We start from the raw sequence: 17,940 nt of genomic DNA on the forward strand, positions 1-17,940 counted from the left end.
TAACAGCTACTGTCACGTATAAGCTTATTCACACACTGCACTTGGCAGACAACACTGGGGCCTTCGTGTTAGGGAAGCTGAATGGACCCCCATCCCCTTCCCCATGCGCGCTGCTGTCCTGCCCTGCTCGAGTTGCATCCGGGACTTGAAGCAATTCATAATGGAGAGCTGCCTCGGGTCTGCCTCGATCTAGTTCTAGTCTACTCCCTCTCTTCTCTTCTCAAGCTCTCTGGGAGAGTGATACGCAACAAACGAAATCGACGGCCTTTTACTTTGTGTGTTTTTGGGTTTCCTTGGATTCTAGATTCTCTAGTGTTACTATCTGCTTTCTTCCGTATACAACAGAGCTGGCTCATATACCAAGTGCTGGAACACTATCTTTCACAATGGCCCCCATGGCGAGACCACAGGCAATCTTCCACAAGTCTTCAGGATCTCACGTGTAAGTCTCTTCCCCTTTTGGCAAGCGCAACTTGGCGAGGCCTGACCCCCCGTCTCTCTTCTAGATCATCCCACGAAGATGGCGACCTCGCGCGCGTATTTGTTGGCCGCGGCGACAAGATGAAGGAGTTCCGAATCAACAAGCAGAAGCTCAGCAACGCTGCTCCCTTCTTCGAGGATCAACTGGATGCCACACCAGCCGGCATCGTCAAGGTATCATCCAACCAGACACCGGTACCAGTATGGCTGCCTCAACAAAAGTCGACCATCCACCTTCCGAACGAGTCCGCCTCCATGTTCGAGCTCTTTGTCGTGTGGCTCCATCACCGCGACGGTTTCCGTCGACACCTCGACGAGATGATCAACCTCGTCAGCGACGCCCCCGGCGTCCCCTGCCAGCGTCTGCACTGGGCTCTGGTCCGCCTTCACATCTTCGCCGCCAAGCTCGATCTGCACCACCTGCAAGACCTGGCCATCGACGCGCTGCAAGACATATACCTCCGCTGCGACTGGGATGTCACCCCTCGGTTCGTCGAATTCGTGTACGAGCAGTGTGATGCCGAGGCGTCGATGCGGATCAGAAGGTGGGCGGTGGCCATGGTCGCCTGGTCTGTCGCCGGGGGATCCTCGTCGACGAAGGGGGACGGCGGGCTCGAGAGGTTCCGGGACATGTTCGAGCGGTTCCCCGACTTTGCCACGGAGTACACTTCGCACCTGCGCAAGATGAAGTCGAGCAAGCTAGACACCCGTATCAAGAACCCGCAGCTGCGAATCCCGGCGAACAAGCTCCGCAACGAAGAGAGGCAGTTCGGCTTCCGGCAGTGTTCGTTCCACAGCCACCGCGCGGCCGTCGGCGAGCGCAGGTGTCCCCATACCACAGCCAGCAGGGAGCTGGATAACTTCCTCCTGGTGCCGCTGGTCATGGAGATCGCTCCGGCCCCGAATTCCGGCCGTTCCCACCGGGACGTGCCACAACACCTGCGCCAGAAGAGAATGGCTCACACGGCGCAGGCATACTAGGGAGTGTGCGTCACGGGCCTTTACCGGCCGGGTGCCCCACCCGGTCTGCCCAACATACCAAACACAAAAAACCGAAAATCTCCCCAGATACTAATATCTCAAACTCGTCATTCGTCCTCCCTCAAAGGTCCTCCGATTCGGTCCTCCTAGGGATGGGACATGCGCTCCCCAAAAACACGCCGAAGCCGTCCTTTGGCTTTGACGCCTGGCGAAACGCGACGCGGCTGCGTCCGGCGTCTGCCAGCTCAAAGACGAAGCTGCCACTGCCATCACACCGGCCGAGGTCGATCGACTGCGTCCCCGGCCTGACCTGGACGGTGCCGAGGAGGTTCTGCGTCTGGCGGACGGCGTCGTCGTCTTGGTAGCTCGGGACGCGGAACACGCGCATCGTGGTGGTGCCCTCGCGCTGGATCAGCTCCCAGCTCTCCGAGTCCTCGGGCATGGTGAAGAGGAGCTTGCACTCTGTTGACTCCTGGCCCTGGACGCCGCCGAAGGTGACGAGCTGCGCGACCCTGTTCGCTTTGTTTCCTACAACACGTCTAAGTACACCATCTCCTTTATCAAGGAAGAAAAGAAAGGGGCGAGAAGGGGCATGAAAGCTGCCCAGGGTTTCCTTACCAGAGGCGTCAATGTCCTGGTTGACGTAGAAAAAGGCAGACGGGTCCTCTTGTTCAAAGGGTTGATCCTGCAAGAGCCAGGTCAAGGACGCTGGGGCTTCGACAGCCGCGCAGTCTGTCATGGACAGTTGCCGTTGCCGTTCGCCAGAGGGTGCGGCTCGGCCGATGGCCGATCCGGTGATGGACAGGATGTTGGTGAGGACGGCGCTCAGACGAGCCATTTTCTTGATTTGTATATAGTTGAAATACCCCAGGGGATGACACTTTTTCTTCCCCTCCCAATTGAACAAACACTAGACGTTGTTTACCGGAACTCCTTGGACCGATTTTCCCTACTTTCAGTGACGTTGCCGGAACTCCTCTTTCTGTCTGACAAGCTCTGGTGAATTCGAGGCGCACGGGGTGAGCACAGAGGGGGGGTGTGTGATTGGTAAGGCGTGGGTGGATGCCGACGACAGATGAAGCTGAATGAGGTTCGACCACTAGGTATGGACGGGAAGACGGGATGGGACGAGGAAAACCCAAAGTCGCGTCGTTATGGAAGCACAAGAGAGGAGGCCAAAACAAACGGGGAAACGAAACGAAACAAGAGGGAAGGAGAGGGTGGTGCGGTTCGCCACGATATTATACCTCGCGCGCGCGAGAGAGAGAGAGAGAGAGAGAGAGAGAGAGAGAAGTAAGCAGCCCGGGCGTGCGCGGCGAGGAAGGGAACCGGCTGACTGACTGGGACGGATGGGTGCCGCCGGTGCGTGTAAGGTGGTGTGTGTGGTACGAGACCGGACGAGAAACAAAAGAGAGGCCCTCTGTGCAAGCTTGGACTCGCTGTGCTGGGGGAGCTCGGTACAGCAGGTACAGCAGTGTTTGGGTGTGCTGGCCCCGGGGCCTGGCCTGATGACCTGTGACACCCGAGTGACACCGCTTTGGCTTTTTCCTCTCTCCCCTCCTCTCCCCCCCCTTTGGGCTGGCTTTTTGGGCCCGGCGCTGGGCTGACCTCTCGAGGGGACTTGGGGTTTGGCTTCTAACCCCGGTCCGACCGGAAGTGTCATTGGTGCCCTTCCCCTCTCTCACAAGATCCCTTTGGGGAGTTCCTTGGTGCCCTGCTTTGCTTTAGTTTGCTGTTCCCGGTATGGAAAACAAGGGACGTCAATTCCAGAAGGGCACCAAGAAAAACACGCCAAATGCCCACGACCTGAAGCGGCGTCGGTGCCAAGGGATCACCGGGGCCGCGGAGCTCTTCTCAGGGCAGGCAGCAGCTACGTTGAGTTCCATATGAGTTGAGCTGGGCTGGGCTGGGTGGGGCGGGGTGTGGTTTTCCTTTTGGGCTGCCGGGATGCGCCTAGCCGGATGTTGGCGTGCGCTCTCTCGGGTCCCTTTCTTCTTCATCCCATCTTCCAATTCCCTCCCCCTCTTCGGGATAAGGTTCGGGTCCCGGATGTGATTTTCGCTGGCGTTTGGTTCCGTTTGGTTCTGTTTGGGTCTGTTTGGGTCTGTGTTTTGGGTTTGGGTTTGGGTTGGGGGGGGGGGGGGGGAGGGCCAGCATCTTGCGAGATGTGAGATGCCTCAATTCGGGGTAGGAGGGAAAGCTTGACATGACCATCGGACTGACTAACAGACTAGCCAACACACGTCGCCGTACCAAGGGGACGAAGTGATGCTGGCTTCGGACCCAAAAGGCAAGGGGGAGACAGGACACAGGAAGAGGCTCAGCCCTGAGTTCTTCACCTCCCCCCCCATGTCCTTTTTGCGCAGCGTCTTCCGTCTCCGGTTGACGGATACAAGAGGGGAACCTCGAATTAAATTAAGGTGCTAAATTAGGGCGCTAGCTCGCGGGGTTTCCTTAGCTCGGCGTCGACATCGTCATTATGGATTTACGTTGCTCGAGGAGAGAGACCAAGACGGGCCGCCTGACGTGCGCAATAGGTGTTCGTCTCATTGGACTGCATGCCATCCAAACGTCTTGTCATCCGAGCAAACCCATTGTCTATAATACTGTGCGACCTTGTGCTCCTTCCAACACCGGTTCCCTTTGGCCCTCCAGGCCAGACAAAAAGGAACGCTATTCATGCGGCGCCGGTCGGTTCGGTAAATGGTCTCACGACTTCCTGCTCCCCATGTCTCAGCAATAAGAGACGAGGGCCGCCGTGCGACGCGAGACGCGCCGCGCCCTGCGCAGAGGCGCAAACGCGGACCTGCTCCCTCCCCCGCTGGGGCCCGGGTATCGCGGCGCACCTTTCGAACCTCTCGAATGGATGGATGGAACCATTGGGGGGAGGGCCCCTTCCTTGGCTGAACGACAGGCGCGTTTCCTCGACTCCTCTGCGTTCCCTATCCAGGGAAATGAGGGCTCCCCGTTGCCTCATGGGGCTAGTCGAGAAATACGAGCGTAGCGCAAACGGGGGAAGGGGGGGAGATCTTTCCTAATTGTTTTATTTTACGCGGGACCGCTCGGGTCGTCTAAAATAAGCCCTTTGGTGTTATTTTATTTTCGTATCTGGCTTTTTTGTTTGCCTCCCTAGGGGGAGATGCCCCCTCAATTTGTTCACGTTGGCCTCCGGCGCGAGAAAGAGAGGACCAGAGCCGGGGACAAGAGTCACGATGCCTCCCTCAGCTTAAAGTGTGATGTAGTTCTCGCACTCGCAACGGAGAAATACCAAGAGAAACTCTCGGCCGGCTACCTCGGGATCCGACACACAGAACGCTTGCAGCGCAAGGGAGGGGGGTTGCGAGACATAACGCCCTCCAATCACCAGACCCCGTCCAGCCTACCTTACCTTAACATTGTCTTGCCCGCTTTCCCAAGGGCCAACTCTGTTTCTTGGGGGGCAGAGACGTACCGGCACGTTGGGTGACATCCTGCGCCCCGTCCTGTGCCGTGCTGCAAGGGCGACGAACGACAGGACATCAACATCGATGCCAATATCACGTTCCTTTTGCTTCCTCCCTGGCTCCTTCTCCGCACCCAAGCCGGGCGTAGCCCAGCTTGAGAGCACCCCCTTCTCCGGACCCCGGGAGGTAGCGGCGCAGCCTATGTACTGCCACGTCCCGGCTGCGCGGCCTTTGGGGCGGGGAGGGGATTTGAGGTACGGATACGTTGGCACCAATCGAGCCCGGGGTCCCGATTGAGCCGCTACCACCAAAGTTCTTTTGCTTATGGACAATGATCTGCGCTGTCAAAAAGTCAATCCCTCACGTGTTCTGCGCCTCAAAGCCCGCAGATCTCGACATCATCAGGCGCGTTGATCTAGAAAGTCCGGGGAAAGGCGAATGTCAAGTCGTGGACGTACACGGCGGACAAGGGGGGGAAACGCATACACATACACCCTCGTCCAGAGCACCCCGTGAAACAATTGCCCAACAGATGCATTTCCAAAAAGGCTTTGGAACCGCAAACGGCACCACAAACCAGCCCCTTTCCCGGCCCGAACGACGATAATCTGCACATCTCGCAGACAAGGGTCGAGTCCGTCGCCGGTGTGTGTGTGCGTGTGCGCCCCCCGTAGCGTTGGGCCACGGTCTTGTGGCGGCGTGCTGGCCTGTCCGGCCTCGAAGCTTAACCCACGCCCGGCGCCATGCCCCTTCAAGACGTTCGTTTCGAGGAACCTTTCATGACGCTGGGGGCTGCCCTGAAGGACGCGAGAAAAAGGGGCCTTATTTCTGGAATGATGTCGGGTCATTCGGGTTTGGCGTCTGCAAGACTTTGCATTCCTGGCACTTTCAAGCTCCGCCCGGCCAACAAACCCCAACATCGAGCCAGAGAGGCATTGACGGGGGTCTCCTTTTTTTGTCTCCCTCACCAATACAACTCGGGACTGGACGCCACATGAACTAACCGCCCAAACGGGGAGGAGATCGAGGACTTTGACAGAGGCCAGACACGTGGGACGTCGGGGATGAGCCACAGCCCGCTCAGCTGTTCCGACGGTGACGTTCCCGCACGGCGAACGTACCGAAGCGAAAGCGAAAGATGAACAACATCCGGCCGGGCGTCCCACGAGGCGGAATCGCGAAGCGTGGAAATCGCCCGGGACCCGATTTGTTCCCTTGTATCATCTCCCGGTTCGCGGGGAGGGATGTGAAAAATGAACGACCGTCGCCCGCAATGGGCCGTGGGAATGGCATCTCGGCCGAGTCGCGGCGTCCGGGGTCTCGACAGCGTTCCCTAGCGAGACAACGCAATAACCTCTGCATTGCCGCGTTCCATCGCACGAGGTTTCCATGGTGAGAGAGAACACACGCTGGCATTCCTCCAGTATGGGAATTCCCCAAACCCCCGGCACCGACTTTTCAAGTGAGCCATCTAGGTGCCCATCAACATCCCCCCAGCATTGCCCGTCCACCGCCATCATCTCCGACCCCGTGCCCTCGGACTTCCGCCCTCAAACCGCCTCGTCTGCACGAGTAAGCAGCTTCGTTTCGCTCATTCTTTCCCTTTCCCTCTTTGGTCGTCCCCCGAGCACATTCCCCCGGCCCATCCCCCCACCCCCCGGTTCTCCGTCCGGACATGACCCGAGCGCGCCAACCCGCCCGCCCAGCATTCGGCTGGGTAACTCGGCCCCGGAGCGCCCTCTTTTTCCTTCTCCAGCACGAAGAAAAACAACAAACGACTGGCATTCCTGTAAATTGGGTAGCGGGCAAGGCTTCGCGCAGGACTTGGCGGTGCCTCGCATCGCCCCACAGCAACGAGCCGCAAACGAAAATGAGCCCGTTCCATGCCCCCACCAGCATATGCATAAAATTAAGGCAGCCAGACCAATGCAAAGGGAATGCTTATTTTCGCTTTCCTGTACGCAGATATCTTGGAAGTCCAAGAGGCCGGGAGACGGGCGCTGGCTCTGTTTTCAGATGTACTCTGCTCCCTCTGCTTTCCACTCTCCGTCTCCTTTGGGCTCAATGTGCGCTTCTCCGGCTGCTCGCCCCCAATGCGGCCGTGCTCATCCAGCACCGGCCCATCAACGCATCCACGCCTTGGCTCGCGGTGATGCGTGGAAGCAAAGGCAATACGCACCGGCCTGCTAACTGATCGTTCTTGGGGACTTCGACTCCCTGGACAACACCTCCAAAGCCGACGTGAGGAGACACTTCGACCGGCAGGTGTCGACCGGGCCGCCAGGACCGCATCCCACTTCAACATCACTAACCTCCCTCGCTTCACGTACCGTCTCTACGTCGAACATGGGTTCCTTGCTACCTTTGAATCCTATCGAATGCCGGGAAGCTCTCCTGAATTCAGGATCGGACATCGGAATACGCCCAAGAACCGATGGTTTTCGCCGTCGTCGACCGCGCCTGGACGCCGGGCCAAACATGCAAGTCAATAAAGTCACAGAGATGACCTGTGTGACGATTGCTTCTACAACCAATAGTAGAAGGGGGCATCCGCCGACCAAAGACTACAACAAAACACGTCGGGGTGGAAACACATGAAGGCAATCTACGTGGCGGCGTCTTACACCGGTTTATACCGCTCAATTCTACACGATCCTCCTGACTACCAGAGACCTCCTGCCATCTGCCCTGGCGGAAGCGAGTGCATGCCAGAGTAACGGAAAGCATACGGGCGGACACTCTCTATTGTTTGTTCCGCTACCCGGGTCCGAGTATGTCTCCCGCCGATTTCTCTCCCCGATATATGGTGTAATCAGCGGCATTCCGTGCATGACAGAATACCCTGCATACAAGTCAGGGTATTATGTCTGTATCCGTGATTGTACACAATTGGAGCAAGCCTGGTCGGGCTACCCGTTTGGTACCCCGACGCATGGGAAAGCAAAGCATGTGTGTAAGCAAGCGCTGAGAATTCATAACCGACCACTCATGCAGCTTCACTGCATTTTTAACCCCACTAGAGACGTTGAAAGTCAGCAAACTACAAAGGTAGGGTGTGTAGCTTGCTTGCGTGTCGAATCAAGACGCACGCGTCAACACCAAAAGGAGGACCGCACGACGCGTCGAACCAGACATTAAGCGCCAATCGCTTACGTCTACTGACGTCAAGTACGTCTCACGGAGGAGCAGTTGTGCCGACACGCTGGGTTTCCAAAGGTGGTTATCCATTCGTCTAAAAACGATTGTCCTGTCTTCTGGTTCACACTGGGTTTTTTCTTTCTTTCTCTCTGCTTTATTCAAATCTCTCTTCACGAGATTTCTCCTCAACGTCCCGGAACCCCAATCAAGGCCCGGTCGCCGATAGATACATAAAAATATCCGACGTCCTCGTCGAATGTCGTTTCATCGTGTCCATCGTCATGGTTCTCGTAAAAAGAAGCCGATCTGCGAAGAATCGATCGACAGCCATGAACAAACTTTACATAGGAAATACCGTCCAGTTCGCACACTATCTCAAGCAAAGTGGCCATTAGTCCTCCAAGCCGGGAGAGTCTCCTCCCTTCGATATGTGAAGCAAATGTGTTCGAAAGAAGCGAAGTAAGGAAAATAATGTCGGGTCGTCATCATGTTTGCTGTCGTCTATGTACCGGTCGAGGGGCATGTTCCTTGCAGGAGTCTGTCCACATGGGTATCGGGCAGATGACTTGCATGAACTCATAAGTCGTGAGACAATAACGGGCGTGGCAGCATGTACAAAGAAAAAACTTTCACTAGAAGGGGGATTCGGATCGGCGACGGTTGGTGTCACGCCGTCTGAAGTCCCGAAGACGTTCGTCGATGTAGGCCAATCGGTCAGCCAGATTGCGAGGAGGAGCCGAGCTACCTTCACCGGATTGTTGAACGGTTGCAAAGGGACGGATAGTGCCGTGATCAAACTCCTGTGGCTGCGTGAACCGGTTTGGGAAGGAAAAGCTGGTGGTTGATCCAGGAAATGGTGATCCTAGCCTTGGAGGCGGTGCGTTGGGCGGAGCCAAGAAAGGATCGGATAAATCCGACAGCTGGGCCCGGGATGAGGGTATCTGCATCGGGGCCGTAAAGAGCCCAGCAAGATTTGTTCGGGGCACGAAGAGGTCATCGCGCGAGTGGTTGTCTGTTGAGCTGAATTCGATGTCTGGTTTAAGTGGTGTCTTGGGTCGACCTCCGGAGGGCATAGGTTCGGTCCAAAGATCGGAGACAAGACTGGGTCGCTTTGTCTTTCGTGGCTCATGGGACGCCTGTCTAGGTCTTCCGATGCGCTTCTGCGTGTTGGACCGGCTTCTAGTCAGGCGCGCCGGCGACTGGAGAGTGCGTCTGTGGCCAAGGCTCTGGTTCTGTCTTTGCGGCACCGAAGCGACGGCAGCAGCCAACGCGCCAGTGGAGCTAGGCCCATAGCTCTTGGCCATGAATGGCGACCCAAGTCGTGGGCGTTCGTCCAGAGGAACGTCCAACTTGCCGGGTTCTACGGGGAGTAGAGGGAACGGCTCTGTCATGGGCTCCTGGGTAAGTTCAGGGCCCGACTTTGTAAGCTGTGCCAGAGGGCCTTGGGGCTGCATGGCTTCTGAAGTGCTGAGGGTGAGCGACATGGACATGTCATGCGCCGTAAATACGGAAGGAGAGCGGGCCGGAGTGGATCTACGGTTCCAGAATCTTGCCGCCGTTCTGCCGAAAGGTGTCGGGCTGTTGGCGAGGAACTGGCTTGTCCGGGCTGACGACGAGGCCGCTTTCGACTTGCACAGCTCTCTCAAATGAGCCCGAGTGGCCGCACAAGTATGCGGCCACTGAAGAAAGGTGCAAGTCTCGACGGTTGGCGTGTTACTTCCGCTCTTGGGGTTCAACGACCTTCTTCCGCCTTTGGGACCTCTCCAGCTCCTCTTCGCTTCCCTTGCAACGCGAAGGCACACGCCCTGGGGAGGGATGCAGCTTTTGCCAGTGCGAAATGGCGTGACCTTGGGGTCTTGGAGATACGTGAGGTAGGTAGTCCAGAGGTGATCGCTCATAGCCTTCGTCCAGGGAGCCTTGCGTCTCTTTGACTTGGGCTTGGAAGGGAGCTCGGCAGGCTCATCAAATCCATCAAAGAACGATTGCTTAAAGTGATCCGATGCGTCAGTCTCGGGACTAATGCATTGCAGGTCTTCGGACGTGATGGAGAAGCGACTGAAAAGGGATGCGCTGGTTTGGGTGGACCGTGCCGTGGATGGACGGCTGGACTCGAACTCTGGGGTAGACTCGCCGCTACTGAAGGCAGAGTCGATGGACCAGTTGGGGTAGCGTCGAGGAGAAAGCGAAGGAGCGGCGCCGGGTGCTGGCGTTTTGGGTGGAGAAAAACGCCTGCCGCGAAGTTTATGTATCCCGAGGCCATCCAGGTCCTTGAGGTTGTGGATGACGGGGTATGTCATGCTGGAAATATGCATGTTTGCGCTAGAGGATTCCGGCTCTTCGATGCTAGGGATTGGCACGTCGGCAGCAGCAACGGACGCGAGGAACTGCGACGTTGGGGCGGTCAGGTTGGATGCGACGCGTCTTTTCAGCTTCAACCGAGGACGCGGCGGAGAAGGTGGCTGCAACTCCTCATCCACGGAGAAGGGCTCCGGTGTTTTGGGGTTCTGCTGGTCCGGGTCATGGAAGCGGAAGCCCTTGGGCAGCGTTGCCGCTCCGGAATGTTGGGGGTTCATGATGTCAGGCAACAAGAGCGTCTTGGGAATGCGATCGCCTCTCGTTACAATTCCAGATGCAACGGAGCTCCGAGCTTTGTGGAGCGGGCGGCGGACGTTTGCTCAAGAACAAAGGCGACGTGGTCCTTTGACTTGTCTTTTGTGGCGGCAATGCAAGACAAGCAGGAACTTGACCCTCTTGACGGTTGGGAGAGTAGCGCGTAAGGTCGCCAAGCCTCAACGGCTAGGATTCAAAGCCAATGCCGATCTCGCAAGGGGTGCGCGCGAAGGCTTCGGAATGAGGCGCAAATTCTCCAAAGTAGAAAATTTGGACTGATCGACTGCAACTGAGGCGATGTTGAGGCTGGTAAGATACGCTCAATCAAGTACAAATCCGCGATGCGACGGCCTCGGCTGGGTTCGAGGGCCGTTCGATTAACCAACGCGCTTCCGTCAAAACAATGGCCGAATGGAACACAGAATAAGAAAACAGTGTCGTCGTCGTCGTCGTCTTTGCCGTACTCGTCGGTTCGTTTTAAGGGTTCGTGCGTGGGTGGATTCGTTGATAGGTTCGTAGATATCGGGGGGTTCGTGTGCGCAATACCCTGAGTGAGACCAAGGAAATGGGTCGTCGCGACGAGCCGGGAGTCGGACAAACAAAAAGATGTCGTCGTCTTTGCTGGTGGTGGATGGCTCGTGATGACGGGGTTATTGGAGGAAAGCGCAGCGCAACCCCCACCACCGGAGGACGGCTGATGTTTGCGAAAAGGAACGACTGTGGTTGAAGAGAAGAGGTGGGAGAAGGAAGATCCGAGAGGATTGGGTTGAGGCGGGCCGGTGTAGTATGTATGGCAAGGTCCAGCGACGGCGGGCGGGGTGGAGAAGAGAAGAGCGGGTGGCGCGAACCTTGCTTGGAGAGCCGGGACAGGGCGGGACGCAGGATACGAATGGGAAAAGACCTGTGCCTGCGCCTGAGCCTGTGCTCGTGCCTGAGGGTTGCAGTGAAAAAGTTGACAGGCCGTTGGACGCCGAAAGTACCTCATCAGAGTTGGGGTGAACCGACAAGCCCTCGCACACTGCTCGCTTGACCCCCCGTGCAGTCGCAGTCACAGCAGAGCGTGGTTGTGACCAGGGAGGCGAGGGTGTCGTTGTACAGCGGACGGCGGACAGCGGTTGAGCACGCTAGAATCCCCCACCCAGGCTAAACCCAAGGGAACCTAGTCGAGCCGTCCAAGGCGAGTGACAGTGGAGTGTTTCTGCGACTGACGGACACACCAGTAGCGCCTCGAGACAAGTCCAGAAGCTCGCCAGCGCATGTAGCAGGGTGGAGCACCGGGTGTGCGTAGTCTTGTTTTTTTTGCAACGAAGACCCTGAAGACGCGATGTGCGGTGAGGTGCGTGGTGTGGGAAGCGCCCTGGAGGGGGACTGATCGTCTGTTGTCAAACCACTGGGACTGGGTCCGGCTGAAGTCGTGGCTCTGGCAAGACTCCTCTCTTCTTCACCAGGGTTCCAGAAAGGTCATTCAAGGGGCCTGGTCCGCGACGTCGGATGGGTAGGTAGTGTGGTGTTTGCAGCAGGCGCATGCACTCCGAACGCACTGTGCTGTGTGGTGTAGCCGGTCGATGGGCACGACAGGAGTGCATGTGCAGCGGATCATGGAACAGCGAACGACGAGGGTCCGGACGAGCGAGGGGAGAAAGCCAAGCAAAGCAAAGGGCTTCGGTCTCCCGTTGGTCGGTTCGCCCGTTCGCCAGGCGTAAGGCAAGGTACAACGCGCGTGAAGTCTGGGAAGCGCGCAGGACTAGGGTTTGGGTTGGTCGAGGCAAAGCAGCCAGAGCAGGCCCCGCGCACCTGGTGACGGAACTATCAACAACGCCAACACGATCACTGGCCCTACTTGCTCGTCGGATAATGCAGCAGTTGTGACAGATGCCGCAGAAAACAAGCTAGATGACCTGTGAGAGTCAATCGCAGACTGGCTGATGCAACAGTCCAATTGACAGGCCACCGGACAAGACAGGCTATGAATCTGGCCAGGCAATGGCAAGCTGTTATCCCCAGACAGCTAGGTAGGTCGCTTGGTTTGGCAGGGCGGTGAGACCAGCAACAAGACGATGCTGCCCGGTGCTGGATGGCACCTAGTGCAGCTTCGTGCTCTCTTTTCCTTTCGGGTAGGGTAGGGCGCGTTTGCCCTGCGGTGATTGTTGTTGCGGACGGCGGTTGTCCTGTCCACAGGCTGTACAATGGTTTGCGCTCGGCCGCCCAGGACCGGGGCCGGGAAACAAAAGAGGCTGGTTTCTGCGCCTGCAGCTGACAAGCTTATTCGTGCACCGGACGTTCGTTCTTGGGACGAACAGAGTCTCGACGCGCAGCGATTGAGCGGCTAAAAAGCCACAAAGTGGATGATCGGGTGGGTAACGGCTGGTGGTGTTCAAGAGGGCGAGGGTGACGATGAGTATAGAGGCCGAATGGCTGCAAATGGGCGAGACACCGTTTCAATCAAAAGAGGGTAAGGTTGACTTGTGGTAGCACCGATGGCGCAGCGAAACGGATGACGATGAGCAGGCTGAGTGAATGAGGGAGCGAGCGAGCGAGCGAGCGATTTCAAAGCGTGGGTTTGTTGAGATGCTGCCACAGCTAAACGGTCAAGTCGAACCGCACAAAGATCAATGCTAGGAGAGGTGAGTAGCCCGACGAGGCGCTGGATGTGCCCGGTGAAATCCAAGGTGAGCACGGCGGGTGGGCAGCGACTCATTGGCATCACAATTGTGGGCGGTGACGTCCATCCAACCTAAGAGAGGTACATCGGCGGGAGGGGGGAGGGGTGGGGGAAGTGTTCCAGCAAATGGTCGACGGGTGAAACTGATTTGACTGCGATCCGTGCGGGACTGCGAGAAAGAGAAAGCGACAATACCTGGAGAGATGTGGAAAATTCTGACGCCCAACGTCCAGGGCTGCCAAAGGCGTGAAGTGGGAAACAAGACGCGTTCTGGACGCGGTTATGACACGTTGTTGCGCGTGTACACAAGTGGGTCATTTGCGGTGATGTGGGTCGACGTGCGGATTCCCGGTCTTTCTATTGGATGGACCGGGTCAAAGCTCTCTAGTCCAAGGACAGGACCACCACCACATGCTGGCTCACCTGGATTGGGAAAGTCCCCCCCCCCCCCCCCCCCCGTGTGTCCTTCAGCGCCGAACGCTCTTTCCTTGCTCGCTCCATCCAGACCAAACTCTGAAGAATGCTGCCAGCTGAAGTCGAGGTACCTTATTCCTCCAAAGTCTGGACCAGATGGCGTTCGAAGATGTGATGCCAGGATTGGGGGACCGGTGCGGCTGTGCGCAGAGTAGCGGGGGGAGGGGGCATGAACAGAATCCATTTCCCAGCTGCCTGCAGCTTTCCAAGTCGCTCGTTCAACTGTCCAGAGCCGCCATCTTCATCCAACACCCCCCTCCCCCATCGACTGAAGCTTGAACGAGAGGTCCGATTCCTGATTCAGCTCTTGTTGGCAGGAGGAAATGACAATCCCCGGACCCGAGTTGCTCTACAGAGTACTTCGCATCTCGGTGTCCGCTACACAGCAGAAAAAGACACAGAAGCGACAATTGGCATAGTTATGTACATGGAGGCAATCCTGCCCGGGATGAAAACCAGGTCTGCCTCCCGTCTTACAACGCCCTAGCAGCAGAGGCTGGGAAACAAGCTCCCAGACCATGCCAATGTGAATACGAGCCTTGCGAATCGCACGGCCTTGCGTCGCGTTGCATCGCTCTGCTGCTTCCTCTTTCCCCTGCTCCCCTCTCGACCGTTTGCAAACGAACCACTGTATCTCTATCTCGGACCAATCGACGTGCAACATGGCGCGTATTGGCTACCTAGCTTCAAATGCCTGCTTTGGTCTGCAAGACGACGGAGCCGCGATGCGGTGAGTCCTACCTGCTGGGGGTGTGAATATTCCCGACTTGTCACCATCGACCTTATCGAGCGGTATGTCAGCTGCAAGCCTTTGTAGTGTCGCCGGCCTGTCCTGAACCTCCTCCATGTCTCTCTTGGCCATGGGCCACTCTCTGTTCGGGAAAACGAAAGGAGGCCCGCCTCGGGGATCAGCGAGCCCGCTGCAACGCTGCAGTTGGGCATTTCGGGATCCGCTGGGATGCATCATTACACTACCATGTACAAGAGCGGTAGGATTCGTGCCATGTCCACGTTCCCTCTCTCCTAAGCCTGGGAATGCCGGCACTCAATGACAGGATCACCCCGACTTGATCATCGTCCGTCCGTCCTTCGAGGTCAGCCACTTTCCATGACATCGGCAATCTTAACGCCCCAACTTTCATCCAACTCTTGTTCGACGTCGCACGTTCCAGACCAAGTTCGCTCCCGTTCAAACCATCACACCCGCCCGAGTCAAACGAAACGGCCGTCCCGGATGAACTTGACAACGGCTTACTGCCACACCAAGCCTAGGGAACCAAGGAACGGTTGGCGTCGGCCAATCAGGGCGCGTGTCCCCTTATTCTCGGCGCGCTGTGCGGTGCCGCTCGGTGGTCTGCTGCGAGATCCAAGCAGCAGGATCCCGAATGTGCTCTGCCGCGCGCGGTCGGTACGGTGCATCCCCGGGCCACGTTGACGTTGCCTGACCTCGAGTTGACGGATACGTTCAACGACGCGATCAGATGGTGTTCATCGAGAATCTTGGTTACCATTGCGTAACGGACGACGCCATGGCTCACCCTGATCATATGCCATCCGAAATAACGTCTTGATGCACATGACGATGAAACATAAGTACAGAGGATGCCGTGGTATCTCGGGACCAGAGCGTATACCCCTGAGATGTCGTGATGTCTGACAAGGCCGATGGAGCAAAGCAGAACTCACAACGATACAGTTGCATCTATATGGTCGCTTTTGACTTGAGAACCCTGAGATTCAGATCTCACTCGTATCGGACCGGCAATCTTCACTGCTGCCGGGGCGGATGTAGATGCGAGGCGGGCTCCCTTTAGCGTGCTCCCCTGGGGGAGCCTTGGAAGACTCCCTAGGCTAAGCTCATGATACGACAGCTACCTGGCTGCGAGTCGCAACTTGCCGCAAACAACGGACGACTTCGCCCTGTGGCAACACCCAGGACCTCCAAGGTAGGGACTGTTGAAGAACGCCGACGGAGATCGCTGCCAGACTAACAACCTACCGGACGCGCTATCGCCAATCCCATCCCTTCCATAAATGTCGATTAACGCCATGGCGTTCCAAGAACGACAGAGAAACGCCACATTCCTGGCTTGTTCGGCCAGGCGTGAATCTTTCCATTCCACTCCTGTTGCCCTTGTGAGATGGCTATCTTCATTGACAGCCCCCCCTCCTCCTCATCGCTAGAATGGTTCTCTCACGTTCACCCATCACAGCAGCCAGACTGCATCGCTAAGCCCATCATGATCGCCTCCACGTCCATGTCCCAGCTTGCAAAGTCCGTGGGCCCGTTCATTCTGCTACTCTGGTCCTTGTGGTATCTGGGTGTCAACCGCCAACACGTCCACGCCGTCACGCGAGCGTTCCGCAACCAAAGGGAGCTTTTTATCAAAGACTTTCTCGAGCGCGAGGTCGATGGCCCATTCGAAGGCGCCGCCATCGAGAGCTTGTGTGCCAGCAAGAAATGGACACCAGGCTTGCTGATGAGCTGTGATGAGGCTGCTGGGGGCATTGGCGAGGTGCGCAACGCCCATCTGCATTGCATCCGCTTCGCAATCGAGGCAGGGGGTAAGGAGTCTCCCTCCATGCTGCCATCCGTTCGGCTGGTTCTAACATGTAACAGCCGCATTAATATTGCCTCGCATTATCTCTCGTTCCGAAGACGACATCAAAGCCGTCAACGGGCGGTCCGGTGTGCCTCTCGACTATTACTTCGACATGGACCATCTGCACTACGCACTCACGACTTACTGTCCACAGATGAAGGTGTACGGGTCGATGGACGATCTCTACAACGTGCCAGAGGTCATCAATGGTCTCGAGTTCAGCATTGCCGATACCAACAACGACTGGGTAAACGGTACTGTTTTGGCTGACCCGTACAAGTGGCACCAGAAATTCCACAAGTTCATCGACCAGAAGCTGCCTGTCACTGAAAGGCCAAACCCGTTTCGCGTCCACTTGAAACGCACCCAATGGACGTGGCCGATAGCCAAGGACAAGGCCTCCGTGGCGTCGGCCTTTGGGCGCCTGCTCCGTATCCGTCCCGACGCTCGACGGCTCGCCGGGTCGGCGCTTTTCACCCTTGGGTCTCGCTTCAAGCTCAAGCTCGACCCGCGCATGCAGTACCGCCCGACGAGCTTTGTGGGCATTCACCTGCGCACCGAGGAGAACGTCGACGACAAGTATCCGGACTACCCCACGCAGGCTGCCAACTACCTCCATTACTTGTCCGAGTCCGATTCCAAGATCGCGTTCCTTGCCACGGGCGCCACTAAGGACAACATCACGGCTTTTGTCGGCCGCGCCCGGGACTTCAACATCACGGTCGTAACCAAGTTGGACCTCTTGGACGATGCGGAACAGAAGGCTCTGGAGAAGCTATCCTGGGACCAGCGGGGCCTGGTCGACTACGAGATCATGCTGCGCGCCGGTCTGGTGGCAGGCGTGAGCGCAAGCGCCTTTGCGTGGAGCCTGGCCCTGACGCGATCCTATGCCTTTGGGAAGGGGGCGACGGGCTTGGATCTAGACGGGCCCGGGTCAATTGCGTGGAAAGATGAATACACTGTCTTGTACGGGAGACGCGACGATGCGTTCGCCATAGCATCGACGATATGGCCATGATCAGACGAGCTGGGACGATGAACGCTTATGGGGGAACGAGGATACCACATGGTGGAGTTTGGGGGTCTAGACAAGTGGCTAAATGCTTACGTTGAATTTTCACGGGCGTCTGTCACGTACCATCTGCATGCAAGGGATATCATAATATGTCGTCGTATGTCAGATGTCGTCTGGGAGTCTCCTGTGCACATCCCCGGCCAAGCATTCTCGATGTCTGACGTTGAAAGTCGCTCTTGGCGACATGTCGTCTGTCAGGCGTAGTAACCCCTCACTTTGGCCGACACATCGTTCTTCTTTACTGGTTTGGCATGGTCTCTTCCACACATAAGCCCCGGGTCGCCGCCGGATTACACCGTCATCAGACTCGACGGGGGTCTCATTGGCCGTCTTGTCGCCGTTGACTCGGTGGAAGTAGACTCCGTGTGTAACCGGAGAGGATGCAGCAGCGGCAAACAAAGTCAGAACCAACATGCCCGTACAGGCGGGGGGGCGCGCCTGTTGATGGGCTTTGCCCCTCATCGACTCCACGGA

General features: G+C 57.2%; 4 protein-coding genes across 4 annotated transcripts; 2 read left to right on the forward strand and 2 right to left on the reverse strand.

Annotated features, from left to right (window-relative positions):
- Nucleotides 1-386: 386 nt before the first annotated feature.
- ColSpa_02112 (uncharacterized protein) lies at nucleotides 387-1,461 on the forward strand (the record flags this gene model as incomplete). Its single annotated transcript, XM_049268324.1, has 2 exons — nucleotides 387-442; nucleotides 507-1,461. The coding sequence occupies 2 exons, from the start codon at nucleotides 387-389 to the stop codon at nucleotides 1,459-1,461; spliced, it is 1,011 nt and encodes a 336-aa protein (XP_049124281.1).
- A 121-nt stretch (nucleotides 1,462-1,582) lies between these two features.
- ColSpa_02113 (uncharacterized protein) lies at nucleotides 1,583-2,299 on the reverse strand (the record flags this gene model as incomplete). Its single annotated transcript, XM_049268325.1, has 2 exons — nucleotides 1,583-1,989; nucleotides 2,080-2,299. 2 exons carry the CDS (start codon nucleotides 2,297-2,299, stop codon nucleotides 1,583-1,585), a joined length of 627 nt encoding a protein of 208 aa, XP_049124282.1.
- A 6,375-nt stretch (nucleotides 2,300-8,674) lies between these two features.
- ColSpa_02114 (uncharacterized protein) lies at nucleotides 8,675-10,615 on the reverse strand (the record flags this gene model as incomplete). Its single annotated transcript, XM_049268326.1, has 1 exon — nucleotides 8,675-10,615. One exon carries the CDS (start codon nucleotides 10,613-10,615, stop codon nucleotides 8,675-8,677), a length of 1,941 nt encoding a protein of 646 aa, XP_049124283.1.
- Nucleotides 10,616-16,028: 5,413 nt separating this feature from the next.
- On the forward strand, nucleotides 16,029-17,409 carry ColSpa_02115 (uncharacterized protein; the record flags this gene model as incomplete). The annotated part of the gene is made up of 2 exons (XM_049268327.1): nucleotides 16,029-16,353; nucleotides 16,409-17,409. 2 exons carry the CDS (start codon nucleotides 16,029-16,031, stop codon nucleotides 17,407-17,409), a joined length of 1,326 nt encoding a protein of 441 aa, XP_049124284.1.
- Between the last annotated feature and the right edge of the window lie 531 nt (nucleotides 17,410-17,940).

This window comes from Colletotrichum spaethianum, assembly GCF_022836535.1.
Source record: "Colletotrichum spaethianum MAFF 239500 DNA, contig04, whole genome shotgun sequence".
Classification (NCBI taxonomy): domain Eukaryota; kingdom Fungi; phylum Ascomycota; class Sordariomycetes; order Glomerellales; family Glomerellaceae; genus Colletotrichum; species Colletotrichum spaethianum.